The following is a 19483-nucleotide window of genomic DNA, read 5'->3' as shown; positions in this document are numbered from 1 at the left end:
GGGGAGCGGAGCGGCGCCCTCCTCCCCGCTCCCCGTCACGTGCCTCCCCCTCCCGCGAGCCGCCCTGGGCCGACGCGCCCGCCCGCGCACGACCCGGAGGCGCCGGGCCCCGCCGCGGAAGGCCGCTCTGTTCGCCGATCTCTGCGCGCCGCCCCTCGCAGGGCTCCTCCCCCGCGCGGGCGGCCGCACCCGCGAGGCGCCGCTCTGGGCAGGCGAGGCCCGCCGCCATCTTGGGGCCGGGCGGAAGCGGCGTCGGGCCTTCCGCTGTACCGGCCCGGCGTGCGCGGGCGTCCCGGTGAGCGGCTGCCCTGCGGGGCTCGGCCTCGGGTCTGGCTGGCCCCGCCGAGGGGTCCGGGGCCCGCTGCCCTTCCGGGGCGCCTCTGCGCACGGGGGCGCCGGAGGGGACGCGCGGCGGCCTGCGCGCCTCGCCGGGCGCCATGAGGACTAGCCGCCCGGACCGCCGCCGCCGCCGCCCCGTGAATGGCGCCCGGCGTCCCCTCGCGGGCCAGTGGAGCCCGCAGCTCAGCTACGCCCCGGTTTGCGCGCAGGCCTCGCTTCCAGCGGCTCTCGGCGTGTCTTGGCGGGGGCGTGGGGACGGAGCGGGAGGCCAGGCCGCGACGCTTCGGGGGCCCAGCTGCCAGGCAGGGCTGCCGCTGTTCCTCTCCTTCCAGGCTTCCCCGGGGAAAGCGGAGCCCGCACCGGGCTGGCCTCCCTCGGCCTGATGCAGGGGGAAGAGACGGGAAGGCGCAGAGCAAGGAGCGCCCGCACGTCTCCCGAGCGTGTCTCGGGGAGCCTGTCGGGATGCGATTCCCCAGGGAAGCGGACAGTGGCCGTGGGCGCTTCCTCGGACGGCAGCCGGGCGCTCCCCACGTGGACGGAGCAGGCACGGTCATGCTCTTGGCTCACGCAGCGAGGCGGCCGTGAGGGCCGGTGTCCTGAGCGGACCGCCTGGCGGCATCTCTCGCCTTGCGCTCGGTGGGGCTGCGGGGCAGTGCTGCCCCCCCCCCCCCCAAAGCATCAGGGTGCTGGCAGCCTTTGGGAACCTGCCGTCCTCTTAAGCCGCTTGTGTCTACAGAGGCTCTGCGGGGCTCAGAGCGCTCCTCTCAGCCGCCTTCCAACAGGGTCGATCGTGGGCCTCCCTCGGGCAGGACCGCAGTGCTGCCGCTGAGCTACCGGTGGGCCTTCCGCCTGCAGCGTGTGAGCCGTATCTTCGTTCCTCCGCAGAGAAAAAGCTTTCCGGGAGACGATGGCTGAGGTGCTGCAGAAGAAGCTCCAGGGGGAGCTGGAGAAATACCAGCAGCTGCAGAAAGGTAAGAACCTCCTATTATTATTATTATTATAACATTTCTATGCCGCCCCTTGCCGAAGCCTCGGGGTGGCTTACAAACACAATAAAATACATTGAAATACAATAGAACATAATAAAGTACCATTAAATACAAAAATACACTGAGTTACAAACGTAATAATATACAATTAAAATTATCAGTATAAAATAAGCAAATAAATAATATAGGAGGAGAAAAGAGAAGGAAGAAGAAGTTGCCCTGGCCAGATCATATGTTTTAACAATTAAAATGATGTTTAAATAAAAAGGTCTTTACCTGGCGCCGAAAAACCAGTACCGACGGTGCCAGGCGGACCTCTTTGGGGAGTGAATTCCATAGGTTGGGCGCCACCGCAGAGAAAGCCCTCCTCCGGGTACTTACTCTCCTAATTTCTTTCATGGAGGGTTCCTGGAGAAGGGACTCTCCCGCAGATCTCAAAGGGCGATTGGGCATATACGGACGTAAGTGCTCGTTCAGGTAGCCCGGACGCAAGCCGTTTAGGGCTTTATAGGTCATAATCGACACCTTGAATTGGGCCCGGGCTTTTGCAAGAGCATCTGGGAGCTTTCCCTCCTCTAAGACTTATCCAGACGCTTCCCAGTTCTGCCTGCATCCTCCCTCCTCTCCCCTCCCCTCCAGGTCTGTGTAACATCATCAGTCAGAAGAGATGGCCAGGTACCTGTGCTTCCCAGGGCAGCCTCCAAACATGTCCAAGTCATTTTAAAAATAGACTTTTTAAGAAACCCATCAAAGATCGGCAGCTAGTCACTTAAAAGGGGAGCGTAAATGTCAAGACACAGGGAGAGGGCTCTGTGGGGCCAGAGCAAGGTGATAGTTCTTGTTTGGTATATAACTACGAACACTATGAGTATTTTGGTTTTTTATTGCAAATGGGAATTGCCTGAACTGCTCTGGACCCGAACTTGGTAACGGGAAAAACAGAGGTGCAGAAACATTTTAAACAGAATAAATACACTCTGGAGTAGTGTATCGGTCAGTTGCTTCCAAGCCCCCTCGGTTTCCAGGAAGGAAGGGAGAGAGGGAAACCTGCTTTCCAATTTCCATTTCCAGATATCAGCAAGTGCATGACGGCCCGGCAGAAGCTGGAGGCTCAGCTGACGGAGAACAACGTCGTGAAGGAGGTGAGTGCGCTCCCCCCCGCCCCCTGTGGATAACGTCTCCCTCAGCTTGCCCCCCCCGCAGCGACTGCCCTGCTGCCACGCTCAAGCAGCTGCCCCCCGTGCTTGCGCCCGCAGGAGCTGGACTTCCTGGACGCTTCCAACTCGGTCTACAAGCTGATCGGGCCCGTGCTGGTGAAGCAGGACACGGAGGAGGCCAAGGCGACTGTCGGGAAGAGGCTGGACTACATCACGGGGGAAATGTGAGTCCGCTGGGCGGGGGGCTCGTGCAGTGGGGCCCCCTGTGGCTCCTCTCTCCAGAGGAGGGGCTCCTTGGGAAGCCTCCCCCAAGCCTTTCCCTCTGGACGCGCTGGACTGCCGTTCCCATCCTTTCCAGGGAGTCCCTCTTCTGGAAGCCGAGAGCCACGGGCGCGACTTGGCAGTCTGCCCGGAAGGGTTGCGGGTGGGTTGCAGCCTTGTGGGAGGCCTCTGGTCCGGTCATGAGGAAGGGGCTGCAGCCCGTCGCAGGCAGGGCCCCCCGCTTGACTCCCCTCCCCACCCTCAGTCAGGAGGGCACCTCCCGCAGTGGCCGGTGCGGAGGCTGGGGCGAGGCGAGGCTGGCACTTCCTGCCCCAGAGGGACGGCGTCCTTGGCTCGGACACTGCCCCCACCCAGCATTTCCCCTCAGAGGGCCTCGCGCCTCTCCTGGACAAAGCGCTCGCCACTGCAGGCCCTTCCAGCCTCTGGGAAGGAGCCCTTGGCAGGCTCCGTTTCGGGGGCCCAGCCCAGCCACGTGGCTTCTGTGTGGCTTGAGAGGGTCCCGCCGTGAAAGGCAGCCCAGAAAGACTCTTTACCCCCCCCCCAAATCAGTTCTGCCACGCTCCAACTTCAGAAGGTCCTCATCACGTCGCTCGCCCGTGGAAGCAGCAGATTGGAGGAGGAGGCGGGGGTGCCCTGCCAAACCGCTGCACGGTCATGGGACAGCCTGCTCGGTTAGCTGTTGTCAGGTGTGCCCGGAGAGACACAGGGCCTGTCCCAGCAGTTGGAAGAGGCACCTGGCGCACCCGAGGCCTGGCTCAGGAACAGCGGGAAGCCAAACCCCTCCCACCGCCCTCCAGAGAGGAAAGGCCAGGAAGAGCCCAGCGGCCAGAAGCCATAGGAAGTCGTGCCCCGTGCTCCTCTCCCGCCTTTTCCGCATTCCTGCCCCACCGTGCTCTTCAGAGGTTGAGAAGTTCTAAGGAGATCCCTGCCCCAGACTGTCGGTCTGTCCAGGATGGGACGTTTGAGTCCTTCCTCGCCCTCTCCGAAACGGACACACGCGAACCGGCTGTGGAGCCAATCTAGGAGGTCCCATGCTGGATTTCTGAGAATTGGGTGCCCCACTGCCCCTCAGAAATGGGGAAGGCTGAGGGAAGCTGAAGAGTTCCAGCCCCCGCCTCCTCCCCCATGAAAAGTCCCGAGCCTCTTCCGCCCACCGCAGAGGGGAGAGCCAGCCCACCCACAGGGCCCAGGCAAATGGAGCCCCTCCAGGCCTTCTCCCCTCTGCATCTGCCTTCCTTCCTGGATCTTCTTAGTACCAAAGAGCATCTCTCTCTCTTTAGAGAGCTGCCCCAAGAGGCAACTTAGAAAAAAAATAAAACAGGAATACAAAACAGGAGAGCCAGTGTGGTGTAGTGGTTAAGAGCGTGGGACTGGGACTCAGGCGACCTGGGTTCTAGTCCCTGATCAGCCATGGAGCCAACAGGGTGACTTTGGGCCAGTCACAGACTCTCAGCCCAGCCTACCTCACAGGGTTGTTGTTGTGGGGATAAGACGGAGGAGGAGAATGATGCAAGCTGCCTTGAGCCCTTGGTAGGAAAAAGGCAGGATGTAAATCGGAAAATAAAAAATAAAATGCAACTGGAAAAAGTAAAGGAGAAGCATCGCCTCCGGATGCTCTGAGGCATTCCAGGTCCCCTCCGTCTTGGTCCCAGAGCTGTGAGGATAAAATTCAGCCTTGGCATGACCACCTTTCCTTCTCCAGAGCTTTGGCCAAAGAAACCCCCGAGGCGTGCGCCCCGGGGGAGTCTTGCGGGGCTTGGGCCGATCCGCAAGGCTTCTGGCCCGCCAGGAGCCATTCTAACCTTTTCGTGTCTGCAGCCTGGCATCAGGCTTCAAGATGGGGGCTGAGCGGTTTGTTCGGCTCCCCTGCAAAAAAGCCTCGGGAAATGTTGCATTCAGCTCGTGGAGCAGCAGCTTCTTTCTCTGGGCCCCATTGGGGCAGAGTTTCCGAACAAAGATTCTACAAATGTTTTGGTTTTCCAGCCAGCGGGAAGATCCTGCCCGTGTGGGAAGGGTTTAGAAACCAGAGGGATTTTCTCCATGGATTTTAAGCAATCAGAAAGTTTGTTATCTGTGAAGCACTGGAGTCTGAGATGTGTGGATTTTTCTGCTCAGTGCAGGTTCAACTTATACTTAGGGTTGAATCATTTAATTTCTATCCTGCTCTTTTATCCTGCTCCTTTTCCCAAAAGGCCCCTGGAGGAGTTGGCATGTAATCCATTTAACACGACAGTCCCCAGCCTCAGCTCACGATCCAGAGAGACGTTACACACAAGGAAAAAGACTGGGGAGGGAAGCGGGGGAAGTCACGGGTTTCCAGCTGCTGGCCCAAGAGCCGCTCCCTCTCCCTCGGTTTACCTGCTGGAGAAGCTGCCAGTGGAGGCAGCTCCAGGCCACGGAGGCGGTTTTCTGCCCCGGAAGCCCCAGCGCCCTGGCTGGGGCAGCCTGCTGTGGTGTCCTTTACGGGGGTCCGGGCTGGCCCTGCTCAGGTTGTGCAGCGCCCCTGCGGTCAGGAGGAAAGCGGCCCTGAAATCCTCCCCCCGTGTCTTTGCAGCAAGCGGTACGAGGGGCAGATGCAGGAGTACGAGAAGCGGTCGGAGCAGCAGCGGGAGACGCTGGCGCGCCTGCAGCAGGAGTTCCAGAAAGCCCAGGCCAAGGTGGTGGCCAAGGCCTGACCCGGGGGCCGTGCCGGGGCTCCCACGGAGCGGGACTGTGGGGGGCGGGTCACTCGGGCCCCCTTGCCCCCGTGCCTGGCCGCTCTGAAATAAAGGTGGGGTTTTCGCTCACCCTCGGCTCGGCTGGCGCCCGCTTCTATGTGCCCTTCGTGGTCGGCGGCCTTGTGGGGCTCGCCTGCCCCCCGGTCGTTAAATCGGGAGTGAGGGGAGGGTCCCATGTGGCGTTGCGGCCAGGGTGCGGGGCCGGGGCTGGGGAGAGGCCCTGCTGGGGAAAGGCAGGCGCAGGCACCCGCAACGAGCCCCACAGAGGAGCTGGAGCCGGGCCCGAATCACCGTGCCGCAGAGCCCTCCCCCCATGCAGGCTCAGAGGCGCCTCCATGACCTGCCCGCCCCCATCACTCGGACGGACGAGGGCTGCGTGCCAGCGGGGCGTGGGGCCATCCCTCCTGAGGGCCACCAGCCTCACGGGAGGCTTGCCGAAACACACGCGTGACCCGCCTCTCCCCACGAAGGGCCGTCTCCGAGGTGTGGCACAGCATGCGAGGGCGAGCCGCTCAGCTGGAGGGCGGGCAGGTGGCCGGCTGGGTCCCCTCGGGTGCTGCGGGCGGGCGGAAGCGGCGGCTGGGCACGCTGCAGGGCTCCCCTCCCACCTGCTCGCCAAGGGGAGTGTGTCCCGGAGCCGTGGCCCCTTGCAAGCCGCCGGCTGGGCCCAGTTGGCTGAGAAGCAGCCTGGAGCTCCCAGCCACGCTCCAAGGCCGAATGCTGGGTCGCGGGACCAGCAGCTGGACAGACTGCTCCCAAAGGGACAAAAACGCCACACCACACGGCTTCTGTTTTGCCTTTATTGTATAAAAAAGGAGGCTTACACAAATATTTAACTTTTCCTGGAAACTGGTTTGCTTCTCAAAAGGGGGGAGTCGGAGGCAAGGTGGTCCCTGAGCTGCTCTTCCCTGCAAGGCTGAAGCAGCTTCCGGGGCCCACCAAGGCGGAAGCCTCGAACGGTGAGGCGAGGTGAGGCAGGACGCGCCGGCACGAGGTGCGTTCCGGCCTGGCCCGTGGCGGCACCCAAAGAACCCCTGGCTTTTGGGGCGAGGGGAAATCACAGCGGAAATGCCTTGTGTGGCATCGCTTGGAGGCGCCCTCCTGGATCAGGCCCGCCCTCCCTCGCCCCTTCCAGTGGCAGCAAGAGCAGGGGCCCCCCGCCTGCGGGCAGGCACGCCGGAGCCAGTGCGGGGCCTCGTCTGAGCGGTGCGCCAGGTGCGTCCGCCCCATGTGGCTGGACGCACCAGCAGGGGGGCGCCGCCGGCCCCGCTGTCCCTCCCCAGGCCTCTGGCTGGCCGCTGTGAACGCCACCGGACTGGCGTGGGCTTGGGCCCCATCCGGCCTGGCACCTGCACTCCAAAGGAAGAGGAGGGGCCCTTCCCCGCGTGGGGCGCCCTCCGGGATTAGTGTTCTGCGGTGCTGAGACGTGAACCGGAGGGACGCGCCAGCCACGCGAGCTTGGGGGTCCTCCCCAGCATGGAGGCCAGAAAAGGCCCTTCTGTTGCCACCCGGCAGCCCAGAGACCCGGCCGGGCTGCTGCTGAGCTTGCCACACGGTGGGAAAGCCCAGGGGCCTGCTCCGCGTGCAGGCCCCCCTCCAGGAGTCCCAGGCCCGCTCCTGCCCGCCATGCGGGGCGGCCTCCCAGGCATCACTCGGCGGAGCACGTGGGGCAGCCTGAGCGCAGGCGGTCTCTCCGGAAATCGGTCCCCGCGCGGGGCAGCCCCAGGCCTCTGGCAGCGGGGCGCGACGAGGGCGTCTCCAGCGGGGCTGCTTCGCCCACGACGCGGAGGGGGTGCCGGGCACGTCGCGTCGGGGCCTCGCGGAAACTGGCGTGCGGCCACGAGCGGCAACAGGGCCCCCTGCCAGTCCGGCCCGGCCCGGCCCGCGTGGCTTCAGAAGAGGGCCCTGGCGATCTTGCGGCCGGTGGCCTTGATCTTGGGGAAGGTGGCGCTGAGCTCCACCCCGCGGGGCGCGGGCGCTGGGGGCGGGGGCGGCAGGGGGCTGTCCAGGGGCCGCTTGGGCCGCAGCATGAAGTCCAGGCTGGAGCCGTTCATGGCGTAGAAGACGTTTGCCAGAGGCGGGAAGGCCAGCTCTGCAGGAGGCAGGGGAAGAGAGATGGCGATTTCACCCTTGCTTCCTCTGCTCGTCGGCAGCGGGACACCAAAGGCTTTTCAGAAAGAGGCCCCGCGGGAGGGGGGCGAGGAAGGCTCGCTGCAGGCCGGCTCCCCACGGCAGCTTCCCCCACATGCACATCACAAGGGCGGCGGCCTTGGAGCGCGTGGAAAGCCAGCGCCGATTTAATGCCCGTTTCCAGACGCGATGTGGGAGTCCGATCTGACTCAACGCAGGTCTTTGGGGACGGGGGGCGGTGGTGTTCCCAGGTGGGCCGGAAGGGGCCCGGGAGGTCTCCCCTGCCTACTTGGCCGCAAGACCCCACCCCACCCCACCCCACCGTCCCCTCGGTGTACCCCCTGGCCCACCTCGGCCATCAGGCAGGAGTTGCACCAGCTCATACTGGGGGGCCTGGCCCCGATCCTGGCCGTGCTTCTCCAGCACCTTCGCAATCACGGCGGGGGCCTTGTCCTGGCTCGTGACCTGCGGGCGGCAGCGACAAACAAGCCACAGAGGCGGGCTCGGGCCGGCAGGCCTTGCCTTGGATGGCCTGGATGCCATGGCCCAGCACTGCCTCGCGCCTGCTCCCGCTGTGGGGCTCGTGGCCCGCCCCACAGCACCGCTACCCGACGTTGCATTTCGGTCCAACCGAAGGTTGCAATCCTTTTCCAGCAGCGCTCCAAAAGTGGCCACCCGGAGCCCAGGCCGGGCCACCCACGGCCCTCCAGCTTTGGGTCCACACCAGCTGCTCTCCGGCCAGAATGGCCCGTGGCAACCCCTCCCCCCCAGCTCTCGGCGAGGGGCCCCCCAGCGTGCCCCCCCCAGCCCGCACTCTGCCCGCTCACCAGGATGCTCTTGTAGAGGCTGCCGTTGTGCAGCGCCATGCTCACGCGGATGATCCGGCAGTCCGAGGCCGAGGCGCTGCCCGGCTCGGGGGCCGTGGGGTAGGCCGACCCGCAGGAGGCCGAGCGCCGGTGCCCCCTGGTGAAGCAGCCCCCGGGGGTGGGAGGGGGGGCGAGCCCCCCCGGAGAGGGGGGCACGGTGCTCTCGGGGGCCACATCCAGCGACGAGACCGAGGGCCACTTCGCCTGCTGGGGAGGAAGGAAAAGGGGGTGAGCGGGGGGGGGGGCTGCGGAGACCCTCACCTGCGTCACCCAGCTAGTAAGTTGCTGCTTCTACAGCAGCAGATGAAGTACAACAAAATGCAGTGTAAAAATCCAGAGAACAGGAAACGTAAGCCCCACCCCACCAGATTGAAAACAGAATTCGAACGCAAATCAAATTCACAAGACCTGTTGATTTAAAGGGGAGGGGAGGGGAGGGGAGGGGAGGGGAGGGGTGGGCGTCTCGTATGTCAGAATAAGCAGGGTTAGAAAGGCTGCCGGCACAGCGGCCGAGCACCCCCTTGGCCCATGGAAGCCCCCAGGGCAACTCCAGCAGCACCCCGCTTTGAAAAAGACCCCCTGCCCTGCATGTACGACACCGGAGCTGAAGGGCGGACTTGATCTGGACCTGACCGGAGGAGCAGGTACTCTGGATCCAGAAAGATCTGGGCAGACTGTGGAAGTGGGCAGGAGACAACAGGATGGCGTTCCATGTGGGTAAGTGCAAGGTAAGTGCACTTGGGGCGTAGGAATGGGTGTCATAAGCACAGGTTAGGGGGCAAGTGGCTGGAGAGCAGCACTTGTGGAAGGGACCTCGGGGTGCTGGTTGACTGCAGGCTGAACGTGAGCCAGCCGTGGGATGCGGTGGCCAAGAGGGCGAACGCCACCCTTGGTTGCAGAGCCAGAAGTGTGGCTTCTAGACCGAGAGAGGTATTACTGCCACTCTATGCGACTCTGGTGCGTCCGCAACTGGAGTATTGTGTTCAGTTTTGGGCCCCTCGTTACAGGAAGGATACAGCCAGGTTGGAGTCAGTGCAGCGCAGGGCCACAGGGTTGGTGGCCGGTTTGCAGGGGAAGCCGTCTGAGGCGAGGCTGAGGGAACGGGGTCTCTTCAGCCTGGAGAAGAGGCGGCTCAGAGGGGGGCTGTTGGCAACATGCAGGCATGTGAGGGGGGGTCACACGGAGGTCAGGGATGCTCAGGGAGCAGGACTGGGGAGCCCAAACATCGCAGGCTGAGAAAGGGCAACCCTGAACCCCCACGGCTCACCAACGACACCTCACAGGGAGGCCCACGCCTGGCCCAAATCGTCACGGGGAGCGTTGGGGAGCGCACCGAGTCTCGGCGTTGTGAACAGCCCGATATGAAGTCATAACAGAATCACAGAACAGAGGGGTTGGAAGGGGCCATGAAGGCCATCAAGCCCAACCCCTGCTGTTGCAGGACAGCAAGTCACACCAAAATTACCCTATCAATTTAAATCATTCATAGATCAATTTGAAACAAGGCTGACCTGGGGAGCAAGCCCCTGGGAACTTGATTTTGCTCAAGCCCGGTTTGTGAATTAGGAAACAGCTCCATCCAGTTCTGCGGGATTTGGGCAGGGGAGTCCCAACGGGGGCTACACGTCAAAATCCAGACCACTCCGCAGTGGGATTACAGAAGGCATGCAGATTCTCAGCCATTCCTGCAGCCCCCACTAGGAATCACAGCCCAGAGGATGAGGCAGGGAGGCATACGGGGAGCCCGTGGCCCCCCCCCCGACACACACACACACACACACACACACACACACACACACACATTCCCAGTCACCTGGGACAGGTGCGCTTGCCCCGGGGAGGAGGCGGAGGCCGATGGGGGTGTCAGCAGGCCCGGCGGAGCGTGGCAGGAGCTGGGTCCCTCCCAGGAGACAGGTGTGCTCATCCCGACGGAGGTGAGCAGGCTGCAGGAACGGGCGGGTTAGAGGGGTCCCTGCGCCCCTTCCCAGCCCCCCGCCCATCCCTCCTCCACAGCACGGCCCCCTTTCGGCCGAGCGCCTGCAGCGAGCCCTGGGACCGGGGTGGGCCACGGGGCGGCCCCCGGCCCCATCTCTCACTCGGTGCAGTGCGTGATCACCAGGGCGGGCCGCGTGGGCTTGCCGGGGGTGGCTCCCTCTGCCGGCGGCTCGATGGCGCAGGACAGCTGGTAGCTGCGGGGAGAAGGAGCCACGTGAGCCTCGGGTCGCGAGAGGCGGCACCCCGCCGGCCGCCCCCCCCCCCCCGCGACACCCACCTCTGGACCTCGCTGAGCTGGGGCAGGCGCCGCAGCCACGTCTGGAGCGCACGGTCGGGGCTCAGGGCGTAGTTGCGGCACCTCGCCTGCAGGAGGCGCAGCTGCGTCAGGATCTCGAACTCCTGCGGGGGCGGCAAGGGGACGGGACGGGGCGTCCGTCAGCCCCGGACGCCGGGAAGGGGGCGCCCGCCTCCCCCCACCCACCGCCCTCCCGTCTCTCCCTACGCACCCACCTTGCGGTGCTTCTCGAAATTGATGTACCCGTTCTGCAGAAACAGAGGGAGAAACCGCGGCGGTGAAGGGTGCAGCTTGTCCCGCAAGGCAGGGCCAAAGGCGCGTTAAGCCGGACGGAGCGGCTCACAGAAGGAAACCAACCCCAAAGCAGGCCTGCCCTTTCACGCAGCCACACCGGTGGGGTGATGCTTCGCCCGCCCCGCTTCCGCGAGTTCCCGGCTGCCAAGAGCCAGGGGCCGCTCTGCCCCACGTCGCGCGGATCCAGGGCTCCGGCGAATGGAAAAGAGCAGCCAAACCACCGTGGGGGGCCTTCCAGGGCACCGACCCAGCCCTGCCCTGCCCTGCATGGGGCTTGTCCCCACACCAAGCCCAGCGGTTGACACACGCTCGGCGCAAGGGCCCCACACCCGAGCAGTGCATGGACTGAGGGGCGCACGGAGGCAGCCCCGATTCCGCCGCAGTGCTGCTGGTTCGGAGCAGCCCTGGGAGTCCAAAAGCAGGGCAAGAGAGCCCCCCAAGGAGAAATGAGCCGCGCCCCCGGGGGCGCCAGCGGCAAGGCCTCCTCGGTGGTGGCACCCCGGCCGGGACGCTCCTCCTCGTAGAGAGCTCTGCGGCCACCTGCCTCTGTTTCGGGTGGCCCTCAGGATCCTGCCCACCCACGCTCGGGGTGGCAGCGTCCTTGCGGGCAGCGACCCACTGCAGGTGGATGCGTTTAAAAAGAAAAATATGGAGGCGAGCTGGACTCGCTGGGCAACACAGCCCCTTCCAGCTCATCGCGGCCTCCATGCTGCTCCACGGCTCGATTCTGCAACCAGCGTGGGAGGCGAATCGGACCCGAAAACCCACTGCAAGCAGCCGCACGCGAGCCCCAGGCCTGCCCAGGGGGGGCCGCGCCTGCGCCCCGTCTCACCTGCAGCCGGTTCCGCGTGGCCGTGTCCAGCATCACCAGGTCCTTCAGGAAGGTGCCCAGGTAGGGGACCACGCCCTGAGGTGGGGAGGGGAAGCGGGGGGGAGTGAGGGGGACAGGAGCCCCCGGGCCGGATCGGACCAGCGCCCCCCTAGCCCAGCCGGCCGGTGGCACAGCAGCGCTCCCCCCCCCCCCCCCCCCGAGAGGCTGCTTCGTTACGGTACTTCACTCTTGGGCCGCCCCAAAGCCGGTGCCCACGAGAAGGCCGCCAAGCGGCAGGACCGCGGCACCCCGTGGCCCACGCTCCCCGCCACCCCCGCGGCCCACGCCCTCCCCTCCCGCAGCCCGGCTCCCGTTCGCGGAGACACGGGGCCTCCGTGGCCAGTCACCATCGGGCGCTGCTCCGGCGCTCTCCGCGGGTGCCTCCGTGCCGTGGGGTCCTCCGTGCCGCCTTCCTATGGGGCGAAGGGGGATGTGGGGGGAGAGAGAGAGAGCGGGGGGCTGAGTGGAGAAGGGCGTGCGGTCTCCCCTTGAGCAAGGCCGGGCGGCTACTGCGCCTCCCCGGAAGGAAGCCCCGGCCTGAACTGCCCAACTGGGCTTGCCACGCTGCCCTCCCTCACCCAAACAGGCCAGGATCCAGAATTTCAGAAAGGTTCGTTAGTGAAAAGCCACTTTAAAAATAAACCAAAAGCATCCAAGTTGCTAGCCCTCATGACTCATGCCTTGCGAAGGAGAGCCCCCCAGGCAGCTGTCCACGTCGCCCCACCCCGGCCTGTGCTCCCTCCTCAACCGCTCCAATTCCCCCGGCCAAGAACCCCAAGTGACTCCAGGACCCCCGAAGCCACCGCCTCGCTCCCCGGAGCCCCTCCCCGCTCAGCGCCCCTTGCACTGGGGGGAGCCGGCGGGCCTGCCCCACGCGTGAGGGGGTGCCCCTGCGCTGCGGGCCCCCGTGTCTGCCGTGGGCTGGGGTCCCCCACCTGAAAGAGGAGCCTCCGGGTCTGGCTGTAGTTGTCCTCCTCCGAGCAGACAGCGCTGAGCGCCTCGTAGCAGCGCAGGGAGTCCCTGGGGGCGAGAGGACAGAGGAGCTGCACGGGGGGGGGGGGCGGGGGGGGCGGGGGGGACCCAGCAGAGGAGAAGGGGCAGCCACCCTTCTGGGAAGTTGGGGACTTGGGGACCCCGTGGGAGGCTGGGGAGACCTGGGGCACGGCGCTCTCGGCGGCTCCCCTGCCGGAGGATCCCTGGAGCCGCGGCCACCCCGGCCCGCTTCCCTGCACCTGCGCAAGGCCCGGGTGGCCGGCCAGCCCCCTGCGAGGGGGCAATTGCTCGCCTCCGACTGAGCAGTCCCTCCCCACCCCCGGGAGCTCCTCCCGGCCGCCTCGGGGCAGGGCGTGGGGAACGGCCCGAGGCAGGACGGCGGACCCCCAGCCCCACAGCCCTGGAGCTGGTCTGAGGCCGGAGCAGCCGGGGGCCACCTCAGAGTGAGGACGGCACGGCCAGCAGCTCCGCCTCACGAGGGGGTGGCGAGAACAGTGGGGACGCGCCGTGCCAAGGGTGCCTGGGGAGGGCCGTGGGCCCCGCTCCGCCCCGCCCGGCCCCACGCCCCACCTGGACATCTCTTCCCAGGTCCTCTTCAGCCGGTGCAGTGGCGTGGAGTGCAGCGCAGAGACCACGGCGTAGAGGGAGGAGAAATCCCGGAGGCAGAGGCATTCCTGGGGCGAGAGGGGCGAGGCTTGGGTGCCGCTCGGGGGGCCGCTCGGGGGGCCGCTCGGGGGCCGGGCCGGGCCGGGGGCCTCACCTCCGCCACGCGGATCCACTTCTCCAGGAGCCGGGCCCGCTGAGCGGCCCGCAGGCCCGTGTCCCCCAGGCAGGAGGAGACGACCGCCTTGGCCACGAGGTTGAACTGGGCCACCGTGGCCCGGACAGTGGGGCAGTCGCCCTCGTGGCCCTTCTTGTCCCGCTGCGACCACAGGGACCCCAGACACTCATGGGGGACCACGCGCAGGAACAGCTCCTGGGGGGAAGGAAGACCAATCGAACCTGCCAAATCGACGAATCTACCTCACACGGATCGATTCGTGTAACTTATACAGGTCTTGGAATGAGCTCAGATTTGTTTCTCTGATTCGACACACCACCCAGGACCAAATCTCATGTTTTCCTACAATCCTGCAGACGTCGAACATAGCCAGAAGCTCAGCTTCCACAGTGCATCCCTCCTTTGCTTCAAGAATCACTGTTTTATTAAATATTTTAAATAAATACTCCAGGACCCCCTGGAGTATTAAATAAATTTTAAATAAATTTATTTTAAACAAGCAATTAATTAACACAATTCATTTTAACATTGTGTTGAACTTATTTTAGATGGATTAATGTTATGCTCAGTGTGGAATGGTTAACTTATTTTATTGAAGATTGAAATAATGTTGTAAGCTGTCCAGAGATGACAATAAAGGGCGGCCTGCGAATTTTCTAAATAAATAAATACGATTTTTAAAGGATTCTCTAGGCAGGCTGCTTACAGCAACTCATATCAGTCGCGTTTCTCAAAACCCACAGCCCGAAAAGCACTGTTAAATCAACAGCGCTAAAAAATAAAATAAATTTCGGGGCACAGTGAAAGAGCTTTTCCCTAGAGGAAGCAGAACAATAAAAAAGACATCAAACCGGAGGCGTGTTGGCGACAAAAGAGCCCCAAAGGGCAGGGAGGGGGGCGCTTTCTGGGGGCGCTAAACCCAAGGGCTTCTCCCCGTCCTCTCAGCACCGGCGTCAGCCAAAGGACCGACCCTCACTTTGCAAGCTTCTGCTGTGCGCTTGGAAACAGGCCAGCGGCAACCAGCAGCGCTTGCTTTGGCGGATCCCCAAGGCCTGGGCTGGGGATCGGGGCCCGGCTTTCCTTCCGCGGGATCCAGGCGTTGGCGGGTGTCCACGCTCTTGGCGGGACGGGGCGGCCCCAACACTGCTCCGGAGGAGGTGGCCCACCGGAAACCTTTCGGGAGACCCCCACAGCTGCTCCTGCCTTTGCCAGGATGTTAAGACGGTCAGATGTTCGGTTTAGATGCCAGGAAGCACTTCCGGACAGTCAGGACCCCGAGGGGGTGGAACGGGCTTCCCCGGGAGGTCGCTGAGGCCCCTCGGTGGGGGTGTTCAAGGACAGGCTGGACATGCACATGGTGGGCATGTGAGCGGAGCCGCCTGGAGCCGGGGTCAGACTAGATGGCCCGGGAGACCCCTTCTGCCTCGCTCTGTTTCTATGTTTCTCTGAGCAGAGCTGGCTGGAGCCAGGGTCAGACTAGATGGCCCAGGAGACCCCTTCTGCCTCGCTTTTTTTCTGTTTCTGTGAGCAAAGCCGGCTGGAGCCGCGGTCAGACTAGATGGCCCGGGAGACCCCTTCTGACTCGCTCTGTTTCTCTGAGCAGAGCCGGCTGGAGCCGGGGTCAGACTAGATGGCCTAGGAGGCCCCTTCTGACTCGCTCCGTTTCTATGTTTCTATGAGCAGAGCCGGCTGGAGCCGGGGTCAGACTAGATGGCCCGGAGACCCGTTCTGCCTCGCTCTGTTTCTATGTTTCTGTGAGCAGAGCCGGCTGGAGCCGGGGTCAAACTAGATGGCCCGGAGACCCCTTCTGCCTCGCTCTGTTTCTATGTTTCTGTGAGCAGAGCCGGCTGGAGCCGGGGTCAGACTAGATGGCCTAGGAGGCCCCTTCTGACTCGCTCCGTTTCTGTGTTTCTATGAGCAGAGCCGGCTGGAGCCGGGGTCAGACTAGATGGCCCGGAGGACTCCTTCTGCCTCGCTCTGTTTCTAAATCGGTCCAGGTAAGGGAGCGGATTACGGCTGGAGGAACGTCTGCAGTAGCAGCACAACGCCTGCCGGCCCAACAGCGGAGAAGCTGGCGGCACCCCACCTTTGCCGGCTGAGCGGCCCCCTCGGGAGAGAGCTGCGGCGGCCCAACTCGCTGAGGCTGGGACGTGCTTCAACGTGTGACGTGAAGCCCAAATGGGGGCCGGGGGACTCCGCTGGGGGAGCCCCGGGCTCAAATTTGGAAGAACTGAGCGGGGCTGTCGTGGGCCAGCCACTCTGGGGACGCCCACTCACAGGGCCGCCCTACGCTGGGGAGGACGGACTTGACGGCGCCAAACGGCAACCGGTGCGTTGCATAAACACGGTGCAGACTGAGCATCAGGATGGGCGGGGCGGGGGGGGCCACGGCTCGGCCCCCCGCCTGGCTCCCGTTGCCCTGCATGGGCCAGCAGTTGGCCTGCAGCAAGCCAGCCCCGGGGTCTTCCCTGCCGCGTGGGACGCTGCTGCCCCGGCCCGGCCCGGCCCCGGCACTCACGGCATCCCGCGCGGTGAGGTGGGCGGCCACGTCCTCCGCCTGGAGGCCCAGGATGTAGTGGGGGTCGGCCTCCCCATCGCCCGCGGCGCCTGCGTCCTCCTCCGGGGTCACCGGCGGGGCCCTCTCCCCCGCGGATGCAGCCAGGATCCTCTCGGGCTCGGAGCCGTCCCCGAGCGCCCACCGCAGCCAGCCCAGCAGCTGCCCGCGGAGGCCGGGCTCCAGCCCCACGAAGTCGTCAGGGTAGCCATCCAGCCAGGACCACAGCACGGACCCCAGGGCTCTGTGGGGGGACAGAGACAAGCCGGTCCACGAACGCCGCCCCCCCGGCAGCCCCCTCCCACGTCAGGGGAGGGGCAACGCCGGGGGCCCCCACCTCAGCCCCGGCCAGGGCCGATCTCCTGCAATGGGAAGCCCCCGAGGAGGCAACGGCGATGGACGCCCCTGCCCGGTCCTTGGCCCCAGGTAGACTGCTGCCGAACCTGGAGGCTCCACTCTTTGGGGGGGCCCCAACTACTCCCATGGCCGGAGGGCCCCAGGCTAAGCTGGCAGTGTGCATAAAAGGGGCTTCTGCTGCCTGGAGGCCTGAATCTGCGGCCGGACCGGCTTCCTTCCGCTTCTCCACTCTGGGATTCAGGAATGGGCTTCCGAGCACCTCATCGTCCATTGCGGGACTCCGTCGGCCCTTTAATGCGCAGAGCCCATGAGCACGCACAGAGTGCCTCCCCCTCCCCTCTGAGATCAGGCACTTGAACAGCTGAGCACGATTTCTCCCGCGGCCGGCCAAGGAGGCCGCCAGCCCAGCCTCAACCCCGAGATGCACGCGGAGCCTAGAGCAGGTGCCGTGCTAGAGCGGGGCCAGAAGAGCAAACGGCTCCGCAACTCCCTCGTGTGAGCAAGCCAAGCCACGTGCCCCGGCAGCCCCCGCCGCTAATCCGGCCAGCAGCGCAGCCGAGACCCAAACAAGGCCAAGTCATCCTTCAAGGGCACAGACGTCTCGCCCCCTCCCCGTCAGGAACACGTGAAGATCTGTCCCCACTGGGCCCGGGCGAAGGCCCGTCTCGGGCGGCCAGGTGGACACACTGCCCAGGGCGGATTAAAACAGCAGGGCCTTCCTCAGAGGAACCGCTGCCCTTCCGCCCTGGCCACGCGAGCCACTCGGCAGCCACCGGAGCCCACGGCTAAAGTAGAGAGTGGGACTGAGGTCTCTTGCCCACTGGGCTGGGGAGAACAGTTTCTGGGCCCTGCCTCTCCCCCAGGACCCCACTGCCTGATGGGGAGGGGTGGCTAAGGACGTTACAAGCAAAGCTCAGCTCCAACCCAGGGCGCAGGCCCAGAAACTGAAGCCTGGACGACTGTGCCTCTGAGCATGTGAAGAGTTCGCTGACGCTCGAGCAGTTACCCAGGCCTGCACAGACACCTAGGGGGAAGGGGCAGGTTTTCCAAGAGCAAGTGCAGCCTCTGAGCAGAGAATATTGGCTATTTACGTCCAGAGAATGGACGTCGGCTGGGGGCCCTCTTACCGCTGCAGCTCTGCTGTTTCCGGGGTGACGTCTGAGCCGGGCCCAGCCACCGCTTGAAGCCTTGGGGAGGAAAAAAAGGAGGACAGCATCTTTATCCCTCTTCCGGGTCCCAACCCTCTCGGGCCACCCAGATTTCCGCCAGGAGCTCCACACGGCAGGCAGCGGTTCCTCAGGGGCAGCTTTATCCCGTGCCCAAAGATGTATGAACAGAGGCATCCCTCTGTGTGCAAATTCAGCCGCCACTTCTCCCATTCCACCCTGCCGCCGCGGTGTCCCACAAGGGCCCTGTGAGGGTGGCCAAGCGGCAGCGAGCGTCCTGAGTCCGCGGCACCGGACTTCCCGCCTTGACTTCTGTAACGCACTCTACGTGGGGCTGCCCTTGAAGACGGTCCGAACACTTCAACTGGTTCAAAATAGAGCTGCAGGGCTCCTGATGGGGACTGGAGGTTATGTTCACATGACTCCAGTCCTCCGTCAGCTTCACTGGCTCCCCATCGAAGTCCGGGCCCAATTCAAGGTGTTGGTGATGACCTAGAAAGCCCTAAACGGCTTGGGTCCTGGTTACCTGAAGGAGCGCTTACATCCATATACGCCCGCCCGCCCGCCCGCCCCTTGAGATCTACGGGAGAGGCCCTTCTCAGGGAACCCTCCGTGAAGGAAATTAGGAGGGTAGGTACTCGGAGGAGGGCTTTCTCTGCGGTGGCGCCCAATCAGTGGAATGCGCTCCCCAGAGAGGTCCGCCTGGCGCGGTCATTTGTTTTTCGGCGCCAGGCGAAGCCCTTTTTATATAAGCAGCATTTTAATTGTTAATATTATTATTTTATCTGGCCAGGATGACTTATTTTATATCGTTATTTCTTGTATTTTAACCTAATGTAGTGAGCCGCCCCAAGGCTTTGGCGAATGGGGCAGCATAGAAATGTTTTAATAAATAAATAAATATATAAACAAACTCCTGCCTGTCAAGCCGCCACAGAAAAGCACAGCCAGGGCGCACCTGTCCAGCAGCAGTCCCAGCACCACGTGCGGTGCGGCGAAGGTCCGGTAGGTGGCCAGGAAGGCGGGCACGTAGCAGGCGTCCCCGAGCGCGGCGGCCTCCAGCAGGTGCCGAGCCAGCCGGGGCAGCGATCCGGCCTTCAGCACCCGCGACTGCCCGGCGGGGGTCCCGGGCCCCGCCGCCTCCTTGCCGGGGAGGGGGGAGAGAGGGGGCGTGAGCGCGGGAGGCGCGTCCCGGTGCGCGGTGCCGAGCGCGCCCCATGCCCGCCCGCCTGCCCGCCCGAGCGCATCGGTCCCCGCCACTTACCTCGCCACCGGCGCGGCCTCGGGCGCCCCCGGGTGGTCGCGAGGCCACGGTGTAGATCACGCCCTCGTCCGCCTCTTCCCGCAGGGTCACGGGCGCCTGCGGGGGCACGCGTGTCAGCGGGACGCGTGTCTCCGCCCGCGCCGCCCGCCCGCCCGCGCGCCCGCCCGCGCCTACCTTCACGGGCAGGCAGTACCAGCGCGTCCGCGTCAGCAGCACGCGCTCCGCGGGCCCCCCCGGCTCCAGGCAGCCCCCCAGGCGCAGGAACACCCGCATGGCCCCGGCGCCCCGCGCCCCCCAGGGCGCTGCAGGCGCCCGCGCCCGTGCGCTCCGGGCGGCGGGGGCAGCAGGCGGCGGGGGCGCCACCGCAGCCCGCGCGTCTTCCGCTCGCCCTCTTCCGCCTCGCCGGGCGCTGCGCTGCGCTGGCCCGGCCCCG

At 64.8% G+C, this 19483-nt stretch overlaps 2 protein-coding genes across 2 annotated transcripts; one reads left to right on the top strand and one right to left on the bottom strand.

Annotated features, from left to right (window-relative positions):
- The first annotated feature begins 223 nt into the window (after positions 1–223).
- On the top strand, positions 224–5553 carry PFDN6 (prefoldin subunit 6). Its single transcript, XM_044425485.1, has 5 exons — positions 224–295; positions 1225–1310; positions 2400–2470; positions 2585–2709; positions 5322–5553. The coding sequence occupies exons 2-5, from the start codon at positions 1247–1249 to the stop codon at positions 5440–5442; spliced, it is 381 nt and encodes a 126-aa protein (XP_044281420.1). The 5' UTR covers positions 224–295; positions 1225–1246; the 3' UTR covers positions 5443–5553.
- A 717-nt stretch (positions 5554–6270) lies between these two features.
- On the bottom strand, positions 6271–19323 carry RGL2 (ral guanine nucleotide dissociation stimulator like 2). The gene is made up of 17 exons (XM_044425493.1): positions 19225–19323; positions 19051–19146; positions 18745–18929; positions 17748–17807; positions 16228–16507; positions 13689–13904; positions 13499–13602; positions 12871–12955; positions 12283–12348; positions 11897–11971; positions 10986–11018; positions 10753–10874; positions 10577–10669; positions 10294–10423; positions 8442–8687; positions 7965–8079; positions 6271–7576 (listed from the first exon to the last, which is right to left on the bottom strand). The coding sequence occupies exons 1-17, from the start codon at positions 19321–19323 to the stop codon at positions 7377–7379; spliced, it is 2205 nt and encodes a 734-aa protein (XP_044281428.1). The 3' UTR covers positions 6271–7376.
- Positions 19324–19483: the final 160 nt, after the last annotated feature.

The sequence above is a fragment of the Varanus komodoensis genome, unplaced genomic scaffold (genome assembly GCF_004798865.1).
Source record: "Varanus komodoensis strain SLA01 unplaced genomic scaffold, ASM479886v1 scaffold156, whole genome shotgun sequence".
Lineage (NCBI taxonomy): Eukaryota > Metazoa > Chordata > Lepidosauria > Squamata > Varanidae > Varanus > Varanus komodoensis.
The sequence above is the reverse complement of the archived record's forward strand: the minus strand, read 5'-3'. Positions and strand labels throughout refer to the sequence as shown.

What these genes read in the sequence shown, in the direction of transcription:
- PFDN6 (XM_044425485.1), top strand. Translation starts at nt 1,247, where the DNA reads ATGGCTGAGGTGCTGCAGAAGAAGCTCCAGGGGGAGCTGGAGAAATAC. An exon ending in ATACCAGCAGCTGCAGAAAG is followed by an intron (nt 1,311 to 2,399) that starts GTAAGAACCTCC and finishes TTCCATTTCCAG; the next exon opens with ATATCAGCAAGTGCATGACG. An exon ending in AGAACAACGTCGTGAAGGAG is followed by an intron (nt 2,471 to 2,584) that starts GTGAGTGCGCTC and finishes TTGCGCCCGCAG; the next exon opens with GAGCTGGACTTCCTGGACGC.
- RGL2 (XM_044425493.1), bottom strand. Translation starts at nt 19,323, where the DNA reads ATGCGGGTGTTCCTGCGCCTGGGGGGCTGCCTGGAGCCGGGGGGGCCC. An exon ending in GGCAAGCGCACCTGTCCCAG is followed by an intron (nt 8,688 to 10,293) that starts GTGACTGGGAAT and finishes CTTCCTCCCCAG; the next exon opens with CAGGCGAAGTGGCCCTCGGT. An exon ending in GCCTCTACAAGAGCATCCTG is followed by an intron (nt 8,080 to 8,441) that starts GTGAGCGGGCAG and finishes TGCCGCCCGCAG; the next exon opens with GTCACGAGCCAGGACAAGGC.